Consider the following 18,915-nt stretch of genomic DNA (forward strand, 5'->3'; position numbering starts at 1 on the left):
AATTCTGCCCAGCAGAAACTAAGGCAGAAATGTCATTTAGGAAGCAGTATATTCTTTTGTATGTAAATGCTATAGAGAAACATAAGGAAGCATACAAACCCTGAGTTTAGAATGGAATATTTTAACAGGAACTAATAATCTAGTACAGTTGGCCATACTGACAACATTTGCCACAAATATTTTGTTTTTGTAAGTCCTTTGTTCTTTTTCCTGGAAATTAATGTAGAAATATCTATCAAATCAGCTGCGTAAAATGTCTTCTTCAAATGTAAAACCTAGGCTCAAAGAGCTTTTATCCACTAATGCCACATTTCCTTTTTAATATATTCCACTTTCTACTCTTGTAGTGCAATTGAGCTAATCTGCTTCTTACTCCAGGCTTTGCCTATTTGTCAGGAATGTTTGCTTTTTTTTTTAATGTAGGCTTGCTAATGTAGAAAAAGGAAGCTGTAGTTTTCATGTCTATTTAACTCTTTTTCATAAAATTCGAGAACTATATCTAGACTTGAACAGTCTATTATCTTATGGCTTGCTGCCTTATTTAAAAAACAGAAATCAGATGATGATACAAGAGCAGAAATTTCCCTTACTTGGTAAATCTTTATTTCCTGAAACATAGGTGCAACACTCTATCTTTGGCCTTACACCTTCCCTATGGAATAGGGAGAAAATGAGCCCATTAGTCTGTGCTTTCTATTTTATGTTCTCTATAAGAACTGTAGGGCCCACGGTCTTAGTAGCGTTGTCCTAGTGTGTGTTCAGATAACATTTCAAGAGTTACATGTTGGATAAAGAGTCTCCACAGTTACCCAGCTATGAAAGCTGGAAATAGGAGTGTGTTAGGAGTGCTAGTTATGTCTCTAGTTGTAACTTAAATATTTGACATTCATTGCACTGCATGACTGGAGACAAAGCAGTAGCAATGTATACATGAAAATACAGCATCTCTTAGCTGTGTTTTTACTCTCCTTCCTCCTTCTCTGAAGGGATCTTAGGGGATTTGTAGGCAACACAGTTCTGGTGTTCAGCAGAATGTTCCCTGTGGTTCTGGCAGCAGTTTGATGGCATGATCCAATTTCTAGTGACTGCCAAGGCCACACAGAAATGCCTGAGAACAAAAGCACAGACTTGACTGATATGTCTGTAATACAAAAAGAAAATGGAAAAACAAGCCACAACCCCTCTGCAGCTGGAAGGATGGATTTAAAAAAAAAAAAAGTGAATTACCATTTCAGCTGCAACAAAACAAAAATAAAACTAACTTGAGGAAGCCTTTCAGGAGCAAAGGAAAAAAAAAAAAAAAGAGATGGATTCCAGCAGTGAATATACGAAGTGTTGCTTTGGCTCAAAGCTTTCCAAGAATGCTTAGAATACATTCACCATTCATCACAACATCCAAATGAGTGAGAACAGGATGGAGTAATGCCATCTAGACAAAATTATGGCAGCCATTTAATCCAATGAGCATTCATTAGATATGGGGTGTATTCTTATGCAGATCTGAATTCAAATAATCTTTGGAGAAGATTTTTTCACATAAGAAAAAGATACATAAAAATTTAATCTTTTCCCCTCATTGTTCTTATGTCTTTTTTGATGGATGATATGAAAATGAGGGGAGATTTATTGAGAGCTTATTATCTTTCACCCTTTTTTTTTTTTTTTGCAGTCAACATGACTACTTTGGGGCTCAGTGCTGAGCTTCTGTGTCTGTGGAAACTAGAAGGTTAGCAGCAATTGCTTCTACAGTTCTACAAAATAAGAAAAAATGCCTTAGAACTGTGCTTGTCCGTGTTTTGAAAGATATGCCTCTGAGCTCTGGTGAAGTCTCAGAGAATTCTGGAGCTCAGACTGCTGCTCATGTCATTTGCTCAATCTGCTACTTCCTAGGCTAAGCAAATAGATTTCCTGAAGCCTTTCCTGAAGGTGATGTGTTGTTTTTAGTTTGTGGGTTTTTTTAATCCAGGTCCTGTTGCTTTCCCATCTGTCTAAATCTTTCTTAGAACATGATGAATGGATTCAATTCCAAACCTCCAAAATAATAATAAAAAAAGAGCAAAGCAGTTCTAGTTTGTGCATTACAAGCATAGGGCTTACTCCTTTTGTTCTCCCTGTGTTGTTTTCCATGATAAGTTGTTTTTTATCCTCTTTTGGTTTTGTTTTTTTTTCTGTGAGATAAGCCATATTATTTAAGAGTAGCAATATTTGTTTGTCTAATATGGCAATAATGATGACTTAAAAAAGAAAAGAAATTTCCATTGAGAATTGCAATCATCCCCTCAGCTCTATTCAGCATCTAGCTTCTTTTTTTAAAATACTGATCAAAGTATTTTAAAACAAAGTACAACAGTGTCAAAATGTGCACCTCCCTCTGTCTATTGCACATACAGAATCTGTGTACATCTCTGAGAATCCTAGAATCATTACTTTTGGAAAAGACCTCCAAGATCATCCAACCATCCCCCCTACTACCAATGTTTCCCACTAAACCATGTTCCTTAGTACTTTATCTTGAACACTTATTACTTATTGAACACTTAGTACTTATTTCTTGAACACCTCCAGGGATGGTGACCCTACCACATCCCTGGGCAGCTCGTTCCAATACCTGATTGCTCTTTTGGAGAATAAGCTTCTCCTAACATCCAACCTGAACCTCCCCTGACACAACTTGAGGCCATTCCCCCTTGTTCCATCACTAGTTATTCAGGAGAAGAATGTGACAGCCACCTTGCTACAACCTCCTTGCAGGGAGCAATAAAGTCTCCCCTGAGCCTCCTCTTTTCCAGACAAAACAATCAATCCCAGTTCCTTCAGCTGCTCCCCATAAGATTTGTGCTCTTGAGCCCTCACAGTTTTGTTGCCCTTCTGTGAATGTGCTCCAGGGCCACCGTGTCTTTCAGTTTTGCGCCCCTCACTACATGAACGCAGAACTTGAAATGCAGACAAATGAAAGAAGAAGGTGCATAGGCTTTGGTTACTTACTTATAAGTCCCACTGCAGTTTGTTTGCAGAAGCATTCAAGTGCAAGGAACTTCTGTGGGTAACCATGATAAGTACTTTTTAATTTTATACGTTTTGAATGCTAGTGCGTGACCTTATCTACAGTGGCATTATTCTGTCAAATGAAGAACAAGCAGTGGGGCAGGGCATGCATAAATTTTCAAGAAATATTGCTCTGAAGCCTGTGAAAGTCTCATTTGGAAATATTTTCCTCATAATACCATTGATCTCACTTGGTCCAGTAGGAGGCTAAGAAAAAAAAAAGACAGACTCAGCTTTGAACTTCTCGTTCTTATTTTTTTCCTCTTACTTTCTTTGCATGAGGCTATTTCATACACGCCTACCTCTCATTTGTTAAGCAGAACATTTCTAGCTCTACTGATTCTGGAGCTATTCAAAAGAAGAGATCATTCTAAGACCTGGTGCTCTACCCTGTAAAAACCAACTCTATAGCACTGAGTCTTAAGCCCCTCAGTTTTAAGATAGCTGAATTCATAAGAGACTGTCTTGTTTGATGTGAAATGTTCCTGCTTGACTTTACAGATTCGAAATGTGGCAGCCAATCTCTGTGTGGACAGCAAACATGGAGCCACGGGGACTGAACTAAGGCTAGACATTTGTGTGAAGGATGGCTCAGAACGGACGTGGTCACACGAACAGGTATTGCAACAGATGGAAAAAAAAAGTGTAAAATTGTTGATCCTTTTTTCTAGTTTCTGAGCATTTATCTGAGGTTTCTTCCTTTTCTTAAGTTAAAGCTATTATTTATTATTTTTTGAATGATTTCTGACCTTAATAGCTTCTTAAAAGTACTCTTTTTAAAGTAATCTCAGAATTTTGACATATCCTTTTAAATTTCCAGAAAGAATTCAGATTCTCAAAGAGCTTTCAGATGCCCATTTCTATTCCTGTATGTCATGAAAACATATGGAGTTCAGTTCACTTAACTGAAAATATTTTTAAAATACTACAGGGCATGAAAAGCTCTAGAGATTGTCTCCATGCTTCCATCTCCATAAACACAGAAAGTGGTTGTATTTTAAATTAATATGAGCTATAAGCAGGATAAATATTGTGGAAGCCAGAATGGTTTTCACAAACATGAGGGATGATAAAGGCTCAAAAATGCTTTAATCTACGTTGGTTAGGAAGAAAAACAACTTTTCAGGAGTACGGAGGAAAAGAGCACTGATTTGTACTCTCCATGATTGTGAGTACCTTAGGAAGAAGATTATGACTCATTAACTCTGATCAATGTGAGCGAAGAATCTGGATGAAAAAAAACCTGTCTGTTTAATAGCAATTCTAATGAATGTACCTTCTGCACAGCAACGGACTCAGGTTAGAAAAAAAACCCACAAGGCTGAGGAGAAAAAATTGACAGCTAAGCATGGCGTTTTTGAAGATATTAAAAGCTCAGGAGGGACGAGTTCTGAGGAGAACTTGAAGTGCTGAGGTCAAAAAATCCTTCTCTAAGGATAGTGGAAAGTGCAGGGGAAGGTGTGCAAGTGAATGAAGCTGAGGAGCTAAAAATGATCGCAATTTAGATAAGTGGCAACTCAAGAGAAAGGAAGCTGCTGAAAGAAGGCTTCCTCATGTAGCTAACAGAGATGAAGTGCAGTGATAGGATGCTGAGATAGATAAGTAGAATTAAACTATGTTTAGGAAAGCAGGAGTTGTTTTGGCAGGGAGAAGCATGTCCCTTCTCATGGCTGAAGAGAGTTCAAAGCACTGCAAGGCAGCATTCCTCTGAGCACTGTGGTGTGGCTGTGCCTGGAAGGGACTGCCAGAGCCCAAGCCAAGTCACTGAATTCAATTATGCTGAACAGTCCAAAGATTCTTTTAGGTTGTACAAGAGGAGTGGGATCACACCATCGACTGCTATTTTTTTCTAGCGCATTTGTCCAAGAGCTGCTGCGTTAAGAGTGTAATTCGGCAAAAAGGCGGCAGAGGGCAGCTCCGGACAAGCTGAGCACAGCCGGGCCAAGGAAGGGGAAGAGCCGGCAGCTCTGCGGGCTTCTCAGGGCTTGCAACGAGATCAGACCGAGGATGATAAAGAATCGCTTGAAAAAAAAAAAAAAAAAAAAAAAAGCAGCTTACTGTTGCTTCAGACAGGTAGATACTGTTTAACACTCAAAACGGTCCCTTTACTTTTGGCAAGATGGAGATGCAACCTTGTTTAAGGAGCCTGCTTTGGCAGAGGGGTTGGACTAGATGATCTCTAGAGGTCCCTTCCAACCCCTACGATTCTGTCATTGTTTGGATTCCCTTGTGTTTGTGGTGTGCCTCTGATTGGTAGTATTTTCCTTCTCCTAGAGACAGCAGCACATTCAAAAGCTGCTTTTCCAACAGAGCAGAGCATGCTTGCTCTTAACCTACCTACCTGCCAGCGTAAATCCTAGAACTCACACAAGAAACTTTGAAGAATCTTTTGAACAAAATTAGGGTAACGTAATTTCACTTTCTCCTAGTTTAGGACTTTATTCACTTGAGCTAGAAAATAGAAGCTGTAGAAGACAGATGATTGGACTAATATCTAGTGCTCTGTTACAGGGTAACTTTTTATTTTTGCAATCTTGTTGGTTTATTTCATTATAATTCATTGATTTCTGGATTAGTTTAGAAATGAAGCAAAGCAAATTTTACTCAAATGTTCAGACTCTCAGTATGGAACACAGTCAGATGACTGGTTTCAAGGATCAGCCTGTGCAAGGTGCCAATTTTAAAGACAGCAGTTAAGAAAGAGTTACAGAATCTCATAAACTTTAAGATTAAGCAAACTAGATTGACTTAAGTGAATCTCAGAATTTCTATCCCACAGGGAATTACAGTATATGGAAATTATCCAGAGAATTATCCGTTTTCTTGTAGAAAAGAAGTTCTGATAATGTTTACCTTCAGTAGATCAAAACATTTCAGTGATGCTAGGCCTGGATTTTTTCCAAAAGCAAAGTAACATTCTTTCCCTCTGCCTTTTCCAGTATTTTCTTCAGTGTAGAGACAGTGTGCTGTGTTGTGAACACCTGCTTTTCCACTACTCCAGTCATGTTGCTGCCATTAATTCTACACATGCTGGTAGACACTAAGGGTTAATGAAAATATTGAGGATTCTATTATCATATTTCAAGTAGTGTGGACTGACACTGAGCAGATTTTGTAACTTCTGGTATAAATTTACAGGGAGTTCTTTAGAAAAATGTGATATGAAGAAAGCAGCAGGTGTTAGTGCTGATGGTACCATGAGATAGAAACAACTCTTTGTGCTACTTGATTCATGTCACCTAAGCAGCCCCTGAGAAAGAGACCTTCCACCTCAGGGCTGTAAAAACTAACAGCAGGCAAAAGCTTCATAAACCACTTGCAGATTTTCTGGTGAACAAGAGAAAGAAGTCTCTGGGAACTTCCCCAGAATTAAAAAAGGGAAAAAAAAAAAAAAAAGTAGAGAGAAGAGGCAGGAGTGGGACACATCTTGACTTTCTTCCACTTCTCTTGCCTAAGCTAATTTCTGTTTCAAGGTGAAACTTGGGCAAGATCAAACTGCAGCCAAGGATGTGGTGGCAAGCATCTTCTGTGTCTTCTCAAGTTCCCCAGTCTAGCCAGGGATTAAGTGGGCTGGTGTTATCTCCAGCTCAGCCCAGGCTGTTACTGTGCAGCCTTCCTGGCTCTTTCTTCTCTGCTTAGAAATGTAATTCAAACCAAAGTCAAGCTCACAGATACGATACTGTCTTTGTGTGGGGCATACGTTGTCTGCTTAAATGTTGCACTGTGGCCTGAGCACAATGCTTGCTGACGGGCTCCAGCCAGGCAGTGGTCAAATGAACACAGTTGTCAAGCTGGAGAGCACTAATGGTCTCAAAAGGACCTTTGTCCTATAGACAGTCCAAAGCCAGTGGCTGCATCTGGCAATCATTTTTCAGGCCCAATGCTAATTAGAAATTCTTTTCTTCCTTTAAGATAAGACAACTGAAAAACTGTCTTTTTCCAGGTTGTCCTGTGAGAGGGCCAGACCTCATCAAAAGCTGATCTGTGTCAGCCAAGGTGTTACTTGGTTGCAAACTCAGAAGTTGGGACTGTGGTAGGAGAAGTGGATGCGGAAGGAAGGAACCATAAGGACAGAGAATTTCTTGGACTCAATAGAAACAGCAGCCCTTGAGACCTCAAGTGAAGAGAAAGCCAGCTGCCTGACTCTAATGTGTTCAGAAATCTTTGTGCAGCTTTGTTTCAAATCTGCAAATGAAGGAGTACAGGAAGGGTTCTCATGAAGTCAGGCTCTGCAGGCTCCTAGCAGCTTGGGTCAAAGGAAGGAACATCCAAAGCATCAAATAGTGGGAAAGCAGATACTTATGGTGTCAGAACCACAACTTATAGCTTTGCTATGCATTATACAAAGGAAAGATCGTTTTTACACTGGCTCAGTTTAGTGTTGAAGTAGACAGAATTTGCCATGTTACAGAGGATATGATAGAGTAGGGAGGTTGGAAGGATGTTGATCTTCAAATGTTATCTAAGAACTTTTTCCCAAATAGATATTTTTCATTTGTCTTAGGGGCAGAAACTAGTTTTTAAAACTAACAAGGTTTATTTTATAACTCTATCACTAGGGAGAACACATTTGCATTTTAAATGCAACTATTTTACAAAACATCAGCCTAAGAAAGAGGGTGAGGAATCTGTGCCATCGAATCAGTGAGATCTACTATTACATAGATTGTGTTTTTCAGTGAATGGGGATTTAAAGAAAAAGTGACACCTTATCTGGTACCAAGTCAAGAGTCTTGACTTTCAAATGGAACACAGCCTTCAGAAACCACACAGGAGTGGGAAAGGCAAGGGGATACCCTGGATCGGTCTGATCTGATTTAAAAGCAAGCTTCAGCTCTTTCAGGTGTACTGATGCATTCAGTGTGGCAATAGTCCTCGGGGCAAGGTCCAGAGAGCATCAGGAATGGCCCCTCAGCTCACCAGTCACACACAGAATGAAAAATTTGGACAGCTAGTGACTGGGAAAGATGAGAAAGGTGTTGCAAAATGATATCTTGCAAACTAGTCAGAGTGGGAATATTGCAAAATCACTGTTCCACACCATTTCTCCAGGTATGTTATTCATCACTTTGAGCTCCAAGTTTATTACTTGGCTGTAGAAAAGTAAAGCAAAAGAAAGGAAATTGCTTTTGCTATTTTTTCCTTCAGAAGCAAAACATCTCAAACTCTTTTTTTTAAGAAGCAGCGTTGTAGCTTTTTCATATATCAAATCTTTCCTCTGACTTTTGTTGTGAAATAAGCTGTTTAGCAGGGAGTGCATGATGCTGCTTCCAGGAAATATAAAGATAAATGGAGAAAAGACTTAACCTTTTAAAAAGCAAGGATTTGGTTTGAAAATGAAGTTAAAGTTGTCCACTGCATTTTACAGCAGATTTTACAGTGAAATGCACTCTGCGGGAGAAAAGAAATAAGCAGGACATGGGGGGAAAACTGAGAAAATGCTGACTGGAAAACCAGAAATAAATAGGGAATGACAGATGCGAACAGAGAGAACAAGAAAAACAGCAAATATTCAGATATATGTTTATACTCTGTGCCTGCAGGCCACAGGAAACAATTATGCCTCTCAACGTGGCATTTGGAGGATGGTACAGTGCTGAAGATGCAGCATTTTTAAAAGATGCCTCTTTTAGGTACACCACAGAGAGCAGATAGCTGGCACAGTGAAAGGTTCAAAATCTAGAAACTACAGCAGGAATACTCTAAATCAGGCACCTCCCCCCCCAGTCACACTGAGCTTTAGTTTGCATTTGTAGACAGTGGTTCCAGCATCAGGAAATGTGTGCACTGTGGGGAGCAGGGTACCAGGTGAGTGCCAGAGCTGCCTGGGATGAGATGGCTGAGGTGCTGCAGGCAGGCTAAAAACAGCATAGAGTGGAAGTGCTATTCAGATAATGAGCCTGCATGCAGTTCTGCATGAACTGTCACAGCTAAATGGTTTCCAGTAGCAAAGTTTGATCATTTAAAGAGAGTTTTATCAGTGTTATGCTTCAGTCTGTACTGTGGAAGATCAAGAGTCGAGTAGAAAGGCATGGAATAGCCCTGACACACACACACACACACACACACACACACACACACACACACAAAGAAAAAAAATTAAAAGAAGAAAAAAAAATCACAGCTCACAGCAGAGCTTCTGGGCAGCAAAGTACAAGCTGCAGCCTGCTTTCTGCAAGGATTGGTCCATAGGAAAGGAAAATGCACTCTGTATCTTTAAATTTGGTATTGTCAGACCTGTCACCTTCATCTTATGATTGAACAACTGCAGTGTCACAGCATAATTTCAGACAGCTGATGCCTGATTGAGAAGGATTTCTCTGTTATCTGTGAGCCTCCACAGTTCCTCTCAGGCAGCCAGATAAAGTGCTCTAACAGGCTGGTTGTAGCTCACAGGTTTCTCAGTGAAAAGACAAGTCATTTAGTGTGTGGTGTTTTGCAGTAAGTAATAACTAGTAATAAGCTATTGCATTGTCTGGCTGTTTTTCTAGCTGTTCACCTTTGGCTGGAGAGAAGACATCCGTCCTGGGGAGCCACTTCACACCAGGAAGTTCTGCTTTGATGCCATCTCGCACAGTAGCCCTGTCACACTGTATGACTGTCACGGGATGAAGGGGAACCAGCACTGGAGCTATAGGAAGGTCAGAGTCACTCCGGGTCATTTCAGAGGTTCAGGCTGTCTTGAGCCTATACTCAGCTCAGTGTAGATTTGTACCTTCAGAGAAGTTGCATTTTAAAATCCACTGTTTCACTCCAATTTAATTTTGTGGTAAACTCTCTAGAGTGTGCTCTCATTGAGTGTTCAGCTACTTGTGTCAAATTTAAATGAAAATGGATCTGATCCAGCTCAGAGGATGTCTGTGTTGGGTGTCTGAAAGGTGTTATAGCATTCTGGCACTTGTGCTAGAATGTCAAAGATGCTAGTGTCATTTTAAGTGAGATGCTATTGGAAATATTTGCATCCAATGTGACAGCATCAAGAAATGCTGCTCATGAGTTAAATATTACTATTTTACTACATTTTTACAAGCAGCAGAAATGTCTCCCTCAAAAAAACCCCAAACCAACATTAAAAGGACTGCTGTAAGCCTGAAGACGTCAGGAGTTTATAAATTAAAGATAAGCAGCTTAGACACTACTTTGATCTGTCAGGTTCTGCCCATTTTGATCAAAAATCACTAACGCAGGAGGTCAAGCTAGGAAGCGAGAGTGCCTCATTTGGGGCGTAAAAAGTCCTGGTAATGCTACCAAATTTTTTAAAGAATGACTAGTTGCCTGGATTAAACATTTCTCTAATAAACTTTGTATTCTGTGCAGGGTAAGGACATACATTTCTCTGAAGTGAGAGCTTCTTCTCATGCATCCTTTAATTTTCTGCAACTGCTGTGCCTTGTCCTTTACATTGCTTGTGCTGAGACCCAAGTGACAGGAATTGGATTGTGCCACATAAGCCTCTGTATTACTTTCTAGATTAAAATTATTAGCAGAAAACTAATTCAGAAATATTAAAAGTAGCTTTGCCCCAACTATTTTGAGTACCTGCTTGTCAGCTTGTGTTGCTTTGTTGTTGTTTTACCATATTTGTGTTGCAATCAGAGATGTACCACAGGATTTTCCAAAAACGTGTTCTTCTTGAGATTTCACTTGTAGTGAAGTTAAAAGGTGTGGGCTGGCTATGTAGAAGACGTAGACGTGGCTGTATTGCTGCATATATGGCTTTATAATGTCATTATAATCCCTTCTTGCTTCAAAACACTTCCAATTTATCTTTTTGATTGTCCAAGCCATACCAAAGAAGCTTTCATACCTTTAGCACTTCATTAGTGCCTAATGTAGCTGGTTCCTAAGAAAAACGCAGATCTGGAGCTGCCCTCTGTATGGCTCATCACCTTTGATGTGGACAGAAAACAGCAGACAATCCAAAAAAAGACATTTGAAAAAGAAAAATGTACGAGTTCTATTAAATCCTCTGCACAGCTTCATTTTTCATTTCCAGTAGGCTGACAGGGCTCATATAAAAATTCTCAATGCAAGGCAGGCATTTTCATCTCAGCAAAAGGCACCACAACATTTTGCAGTGATGGAAGTACTGACGCAGTCCTAGCTGTAATATTAACCTGACAGCAAGCTGATTAGTTTGTATGAGCATTTACTGCTTAATTATAAAATTTCAAATTAAAAAAAAAAATTTAGCTGAAATAGTGCAAATATGCTCATTATTATTATTACTTAGGCTTAGTGGGTAGCCAAACTAAAGTTAAGTAGGTTTTGATTGTTTCGTAGTGTTTCATTAGATGCAGGGCAGATTTACCATAGAAAGTTTGATGGTACAACTATTCAAAATAGTAATTAAAAAAAAAACCTGTTATCCTTACATAGTTTTAAGAGCATCTTGGAAATAGGATTTATACTGTTTCTCAGAGACAAGTAAGTCATACAGCAAAAGGATGTTTCTTTCAGCTTAATTGCACCAATAGTAGTGCTCTTAGAGAGTAGTATGCAACTAAAATTGCATTCTAAAATAGTCTGTGGTTCAGCAAGGAATGCCTTCTTCTAGAAAACAAAGAGCAGATGAGCAGTTGTGTTCTTTTATCTGCACCACATACAGAAGCTGTAGCTTTCTAATGGCCATGTGTCCATCTCATCTGTAATTCTTCAGGAAAAAACGACCTTGTTGGTCAGTGTCTTATGAGATGCTTAATAGAAAGCATTTCTTACCGTACGGTCATACTATTCCTATAAAACTAGAAGATAATAGCTTTTTAATAGCTTAAGCTACTTTCTCTTTCTGAGATTATTTGCATCCTCATGTCTTGAGTTCTGAGCAAGTTTTTGAAATTCTAGTGAGTCTATGACAGTGAGCAATCAGTATTTTTAGGACCAGTTCAAACTTTTATCCTGTAATAAAACAGCCAAGTCTGAATTTAAGAAATCTGTAAGAAGTGATGAAGTAGACTGAATCCAAATAATATTGTGAACAACACCGTGGGTTAGAAAAAGGGAGTGAGTTTAATAATGGGGGAAAAAAAGCATTGATGCCGTAATGGGGCTTTGAAATCAATTCTGGGAGCAATAGGAGAATGCAGAAAATAGTAGAGATATTGGAGAATAACGTCTTTTCAAGATAAAGCCATTTCCTTAACTGTGTTTATGATTCCTAAGCATGTCAGTGTCAAAGATCAACAGTGGATACAGATTCCTGTTCCTTCCAGTGAAGGAAAATGCTCCTGTTTTTCAGCTTAGTGTCACTCTGGAGCGATAGGTAATACACTGGTTCTGATAAAGTATGATTAAATTTATGTGCCCTGTTCTCATCTGTAGAGCACGTGTATTCAAGAGAGGGCTGATTTAGTACATCTTTAAAAAATAATGGTTATAATTGTGCAAAATCAATTTCATTATACTATAATTCTACCCTGAGCATAGTGATTATGATAGAAGCTGGACTGGCAACGTCAAAACCTGTGCCCAGAATAGCACCATTTGTTCATACTCTCCTGACAGCTTCAGGGACAAAACTGCAAGAGTAAGTTCACTCTTTACTCTGAGTCCATAGATTATTCCCTCAGACAATGAAAGACATGTCATTGTGATAGTGGTTTTTATCATATGGACATCTGTCCTGCTGAAACTGCACTGGGGCTGCTGACTAATTTCAGATAAACTACTGCAGCCACCAGCTGATAATGACTTCCAGTTGCTGTTGACCTTGGCCATAGTTATAGCAGTGACCTAGAAGAAATGAAAGGCTCTGTGTCTCATTACCAATCCCCTGAACTGTCAAGAACCATTATCTTACGGAGAAGTTTCTCCTTCTGCAAATAATATTCAGACTTGCCTTTATGCAGAGGGGGAAAAAAATCACTCTGCACTTTTCAGATGTTTGAAAAGTCTCTGGAAGGGTCCTTGTAGCTCTTTTATATTGGTTTAAGGAGGAATTTATATATTTCCCTCAAAGTTCTTCTCTGGGGTGCATGCAACTGTCACCCTTTAAAGTCCTCAGCCTGTTTTTATCGAGTTCCATAAGAACTGCAGGCTTTGACCTTAGGTCAGTGTAAGCTGGAGATGATAAATTAATAGGCCATTATACATAGCTAAGGCAGCCAGAAGTTTTCTCATAGTAACTGTGTCCCTCTCCGAAAAGAGGCACTCATCTCTCCTAATAACCAGACTGGCTGAAAGAAGCACCAACAATGCTTCATTCAAGAATTGCATCCCCTGGATTTTTCTGTGAGAAGACAGACTGCAGGCTCTTTGAAAGGGCTGGAGTGTTTCTCATAGCATGCTTTTTGTACTGAAGATTCCTCTTTTCTTGTACCAGCTACTGTGTTAAAACTTCTAGCATTTCAGCTTCCCAGTAGCTCGGCTGTGCCTTTCCCAAGCTATGACATGAGGAAAACCAGTCATCCCTTTCTCATGAGGCTCCATAGCAGGTAGGCAGCCATGGTACCCCCTGCTCCCTCCCAGCTCAGGTATGACTGCTGTCAGGTGCCCACAGAATGGCAGGAGGAGTTGGCAAGGTGCTGAAGGGCACCTAGCCATCCCATAGGTCCTTAGGAGCTCTGGTATGGCCTCCTCCTAGGCAGGATTTGATAGCCCTATGTGCACAGTGCCTGTGCTTGCAAGCTGCTCCCTGTACAGAGCAAAACAGGGCCTCTGCCCCAACCCCACCCCCCCTCCCCCCATCCACACAAAATCTGTTCCTTTAGTTAGCCATGCAGGCTTTGGCCGCATCCCACAGAGCTTCTGTCTTGTGAGTGTGTGCATTTAGGGGGTAAGAGTTGGGGTGAAAGGCAGGTGGAGCACCATCGCCCTCTAGCAGAGCACAGTGCTATGTTTTTGAATTTGCCCTCTGTTGCATATTCTAAATTTATAGAATATAGTGCTTTACCAGTGTTTCACAAACCCCAGAACCAATCAGTTTTTCTCTTTCCTAAATTAAAAAAGCTTTCCTTATCAAAGTTGCTTTAAAATAACTTTTATTTCTTTTTAGACTGTGTTATTTTTAGTTCTGTCTTCATAAATTTTTTTCTGAATGATGAGGTATTTTTAGTTAAAGATGTTTCTGTATGATTGTTGCTCAGCACCCAGAGCACTTTGGTGAGTTTGTAATAGGTTGTGATTTGACAAGTAGCTTCCTTCTTTTCTACTTTCAAACTGGGTGAACAAGCATTTCCTGAATTAGCATTGAACTGCTGGCAGAGCTTGTTTGGAGAGGAGGGGAAGAGCCTGAATGTTGTTTACCAAGAGTCATCAGAAGTTTATTTCCACAGATACTGTAAATGCATTATATAGTCCCTGGAAACGTTCAGGCCCTCTAATCGCTTCCACGTCTGTCTCTTGGCTGCTTGCCTACATGAACTAAATACATTGAAACTAGCCTACCCACAAATACCTGTTGCTCATCTCGGTACTTTCTGCTTTACCATAGATTCAGAGTGGGGTGATTTAAAATTCACTTTTTTTTTAATAAAATGAATAAAACTAAAAACCATGAACATCTGATTTTAAACAACTTAATCCATCCTTATCCTCCCAGTATCTCCATGGGGATCTAAGGTAGCATTACAATTTCCTTCTTAGGAGTAGAGCTTGAGTGTTTCAGTGGCTTGTCTTACGAGGATGCAGGCAAATACTGCATTTTATGGGGTGAAAATTGGGATCGTCAGTTATGCATCTGTCCATCACAGCACCTCAGTTAATATTTGTTACGTGTCTTCTTCATTGAGTTGAAGGTTACCCGTTTTTCAGATAGATCTTTACAGATCCTCCCACCAAGCAGCACAGTAGAAATTGCTGAAATCAGCCTTCCCCCTTCAAAAAAATAAAAAAAACCCATCAGGATCAGACATTAATCATTGCCTAGGGAAGCACGTGGTGTGTAAGGAAAGGCATCCTCTTTTTTTCATTATGTTATGTGGTTGTTAGCTAAAGCCAAAACTATGTCATCTTGTTCTTTGAGTCCCCAGTTTTTTGAAGGTTAATAACACAAGGAAGAAAAGTGCTAGATTCTCTGCAAGTTTCTAAATTCAGCTATGGTTATTGCACAAGGTTATCACACAAAGTATACAAAATTATTTCAGCTACAACTGTGTTAATCCATGTTCAGTAAAGTGAGAACACTTCCAATTACTTGGCATTTGCTACTTAATTCTATTTTTTTCTCATTTCTGTAGGACAAAACTTTGTTCCATCCGGTAAGCAGCAGCTGCATAGATTGCAACCCATCTGAAAAGAAGATTTTCATGAACAGATGTGATCCTTTATCTGAAACTCAACAGTGGGTTTTTGAACATATTAATATGACTGTTTTAGAAAAATTTAACAGCAAGGCCAGTTCCTAGGGAAAATAAAAAAACGAACACACCCAGTTACACACAGCCTGCAGACTACGTTTTCGCCAGCATCTGGGTCGAAGGAGTCAGGAATTAAATTTCCTAGATCCAGGAAGTCTGCTCTAAGGATTAAGAAAATGCCCCAGCAAGAGCCAGCAGGCTGTCCTTGAGGATGTACAGTATCTGAAGAACTTGGCTAGGAGCCTCACCGGATGCTGCTGAGAACTTCAGGCTGAAAATTCCCTTGCTGGTCAAGGGAAAATTTTGTTTAAAAACTGTTTAAAAGTACTCCAAGTTAATAAAGTAAAACAAAACTCTAGAGTTTCTCAGGTCTAATCCTGCTGTAGTGAGTAGTTCAGAACAGGCACTATGATTTGGGATGGGTACGTGGTATGCATGACAGCTACAGGAACCTGAAGAAATCCCAGGTTTTAGAACTAAACATGCCCGTGGAAGAATAATGATGTCCCAGTGCTCCCTAGACAAGATATATGTTCTGTTGATATTCTCATAATAAAAGGTCGGGTTAAGCAGGTTTAACCCTCAGAACTGCTGCAATTAATTTTAAATACCTCCCTTTTACATTCCATTCATTACCAAAATAGGAATGGTAGAATCTTAGGGTCTAGAATTACACTGTAGTGAAGCATGAAATGAACTGTAAGGTTTTGCCCTCACATTTCTTCCCTTCAGTTGAGGAAAAATAACATAAAGCAATCAAATTTCTCTACGTGGTATATTTAGCAGTTGTGATTCAAATCCTGCTGTCACGGTGAGGTTTATTTTTCAGTGACAAACATAACAGCAGCTGCAACATAATAGAAGGCCTGTGGACTAGCTATCTTTCCTAAGGTAGAATCCTTACCAAAGTATACATTAAGTTAAAAATAGGTTGAAAAAATCATCACGAGAGCAGGAAATAATTGCATACTGCATGCTGAACTAGGTTAGTCAAATTAACATTGGTACACTGCCATCACCTAAAAATGTGCTGATTCTCTGTAGTGCAGCTTGAAAGACCTTGCAGAAATTATGTGGTGTTCTTGTCAGATATAAGAGGAGAGAAAATCTGACATGAAGCTAGCTGGGTGGTTTTAGAGTTCCTGATGAAATCCGTGATGGAAACCTAAGCTGTCAAGTGAATGGTCTGCAGATCTCATCGTGGAGGACAGGAGGAATGCAAACAAGTTACATATGGCAATATTTTGGTGCTTTAGGCACAGATACAGTTCAGATTCGGACAGACTTCTGTCACTCTGACAGGCATTATGACACATGGTGTCCTTCAGACCCATTGAGCTGTTCTCATGAGAGGCCTCTAAAATTTGTTTGAAAGGCCTATGGTTCTTCTCAGAAGGAATCAGTTAATACTAGTATGTAGAACATTACTAACAGGTTTGGGATTTTCTAGATGAGAGCATGTGTATAGGTATATCAAATAAGTATGTGGACTGCTTTTGTTTGAAAGGTGTTTACAGACAAAAGCAGCATAAATGTGGATAGATGACAGTTCCCCAGAGGTGGTTATAACAGTGCCGTCAGGTTCCAAAAATATCATAAGGAATTAAGTTGCTTAATCTGCATGCTGGAGAAGTGGATGACTAGCTGAAATACTGGTGTGTAAGCTACTGTGTTTTGAGGCAGAAGGGCAAATATGTTTTGTGTATAGATCCTTACTCTGTATTTATGCTCAAAGGGTGTTGATTGCATCCGGAGGATGGTTCTCGTACCAATTAGTGTACACTATTTTATGACAGCACCTTGTAGTTGCAGATTAAAAATTGTATTAACCTAAAATTGTTGGTTATAGGAACTGTTTAGGAGAGAAATGGGATCTTGAAGCATTTAGGATGCATGCACTTGGATGCTTACATGCATTGAGTAATTGCTGTAAGTTAGTGAAGATACCCTTCAATTAATCTGAAAGAAATGACTGTAGACATCATTTTATGCTTTTAAAGCAAAGGAATTTGCTTAGGTATTGTTTAAATTTAATTGTGGAGCACTGAAAGATGGAGGTAGCAAGGCTATTGTGGGGATATTTAGATAGCTATCAGTACACAGAAGCAGTCTGGGCACTGCAGGCTGTCACCCTTCTTGGATACAGAGCTTGCAGCATCATCATTTATTTTGCAGCCTGGACATGAGAAATGAGGATTTGGAAAAAGAATAAAATGAGTTCCTAAAATGTAAATTCAGTCCTCAGGCTGCTGATTGAAACTGGCCCTAAACTGTCAAAGTCCTTTATGCCTAAAATAGAGAGGCAAAGGAGAATTGCTAAACCAGCAATGCAATTTGTAATATGCACAGATTGGTAAGGTTATATCATTCAGTCTCTGCCTGCATCTCGGTGGTCTGATTTTGAAATGTCTAATGGGAACTAGACTGCTGCTGGGGCAGAGATCTTCTATGCCTTTTACAACCCTCGTTAATTAATATTGCACAGCATCCTGCACTGACAAAGGAAACCTCTCCATTACTCAGCTGAACAGTGATTGTAAGCCCTAGTAGTCCCGGTCAGGTTACAATCCATCTGAATGGGATGTAGATGTTTTGGAAAAATCTGTTCTACATATCGTTTTCAGTTTTTATAGGCAAAATATAAGAAAAGTTATATTAGAGTTTTTTGTATGTCAGCAGCGTGCAGCTTTTGGTTAATCTGGAAATATAAAGTTTATATGAAGGTCCAGATCTTGAAAAACATTTAATAACTTGCCACAGTGTGGTATTAACACACACACGTACATATGCATGTACGTATACTTGACTAGTGGAAAAAGGCAGATGGAGGAGACATTAGTTCTCACTTCACAGACTGAGATTTCAGGTACAACCAGAACTGCACAGGAAAGAAAGGAAGGAAAAAGGAAGGGAAGGAAGGAAGGATAGCAATCAATATCTGAATAGAGAAGATAGTTATTTCACTGTTTTCAGTTTAAGCAGTTTTCTTTTTTAAAAACAGAGAGAAAAGGTCTCGCATGCAGGTTCTTCACAGGCAGCTGTATTTCTCCTGCTGAGCAGAGAAGGTGGCCCTAGGGACAGAGTTTCAGAGCTGTGCTCCTGTAGCATTTGGGCTGATGGATTCACAAAATGGTTATGACTTGCTAAGCACAGGCCTCCTTCAGCAGAAAGCATTATGAATAATAAATGATCATCCCTACCTCTAAATTAAATTCTGTCTTGAGTGTTCTCCAATGCTTTCCACTGATAACAGCATTTCATGACTAATTTAACATTCAGAATTTCTTTAAGTCTTCCAGCAACCTTATCTTTTTCTACTCAACAGACATCCGAGCAAGTAAAAAGATAGGAAGGACAGATATGTTTTTCCTGCCATATTTAACCAGAAGCATTTAACTTCAATCTACATTCCTTACAAAGAATATGAAATTTCTGTTCAGAAAGGTGTTTAAAAACTGCTACTTAGTGCGCAAGTAGCACTAAGAGATCATTTCTATGAAATTCCAGCTCGTGATTGGCTTCAGTTTTTCCGCTGTTTGTTTTACAGCTGAGAGGAATTTAATCAACACACCCA

At 39.5% G+C, this 18,915-nt stretch overlaps 2 protein-coding genes across 3 annotated transcripts in view; one reads left to right on the plus strand and one right to left on the minus strand.

Annotated features, from left to right (window-relative positions):
• The window catches only part of GALNTL6 (polypeptide N-acetylgalactosaminyltransferase like 6), a 431,361-nt gene extending 415,756 nt beyond the window's left edge, over positions 1 to 15,605 (plus strand). The window contains exons 10-12 of the mRNA XM_065736578.1: positions 3,547 to 3,663; positions 9,537 to 9,686; positions 15,222 to 15,605. Coding sequence (XP_065592650.1) covers positions 3,547 to 3,663; positions 9,537 to 9,686; positions 15,222 to 15,389 — 435 coding nt within the window. The 3' untranslated portion in view covers positions 15,390 to 15,605. The remainder of the gene's footprint in view (positions 1 to 3,546; positions 3,664 to 9,536; positions 9,687 to 15,221) is intronic.
• Positions 1 to 18,915, minus strand: part of HMGB2 (high mobility group box 2) — a 397,943-nt gene that overhangs the window by 281,088 nt on the left and 97,940 nt on the right. The window lies entirely within an intron of this gene.

The sequence above is a fragment of the Cyrtonyx montezumae genome, unplaced genomic scaffold, assembly GCF_038088225.1.
Source record: "Cyrtonyx montezumae isolate F1298 unplaced genomic scaffold, pur_monq_1.0 scaffold_2, whole genome shotgun sequence".
In the NCBI taxonomy this organism is placed as follows: domain Eukaryota; kingdom Metazoa; phylum Chordata; class Aves; order Galliformes; family Odontophoridae; genus Cyrtonyx; species Cyrtonyx montezumae.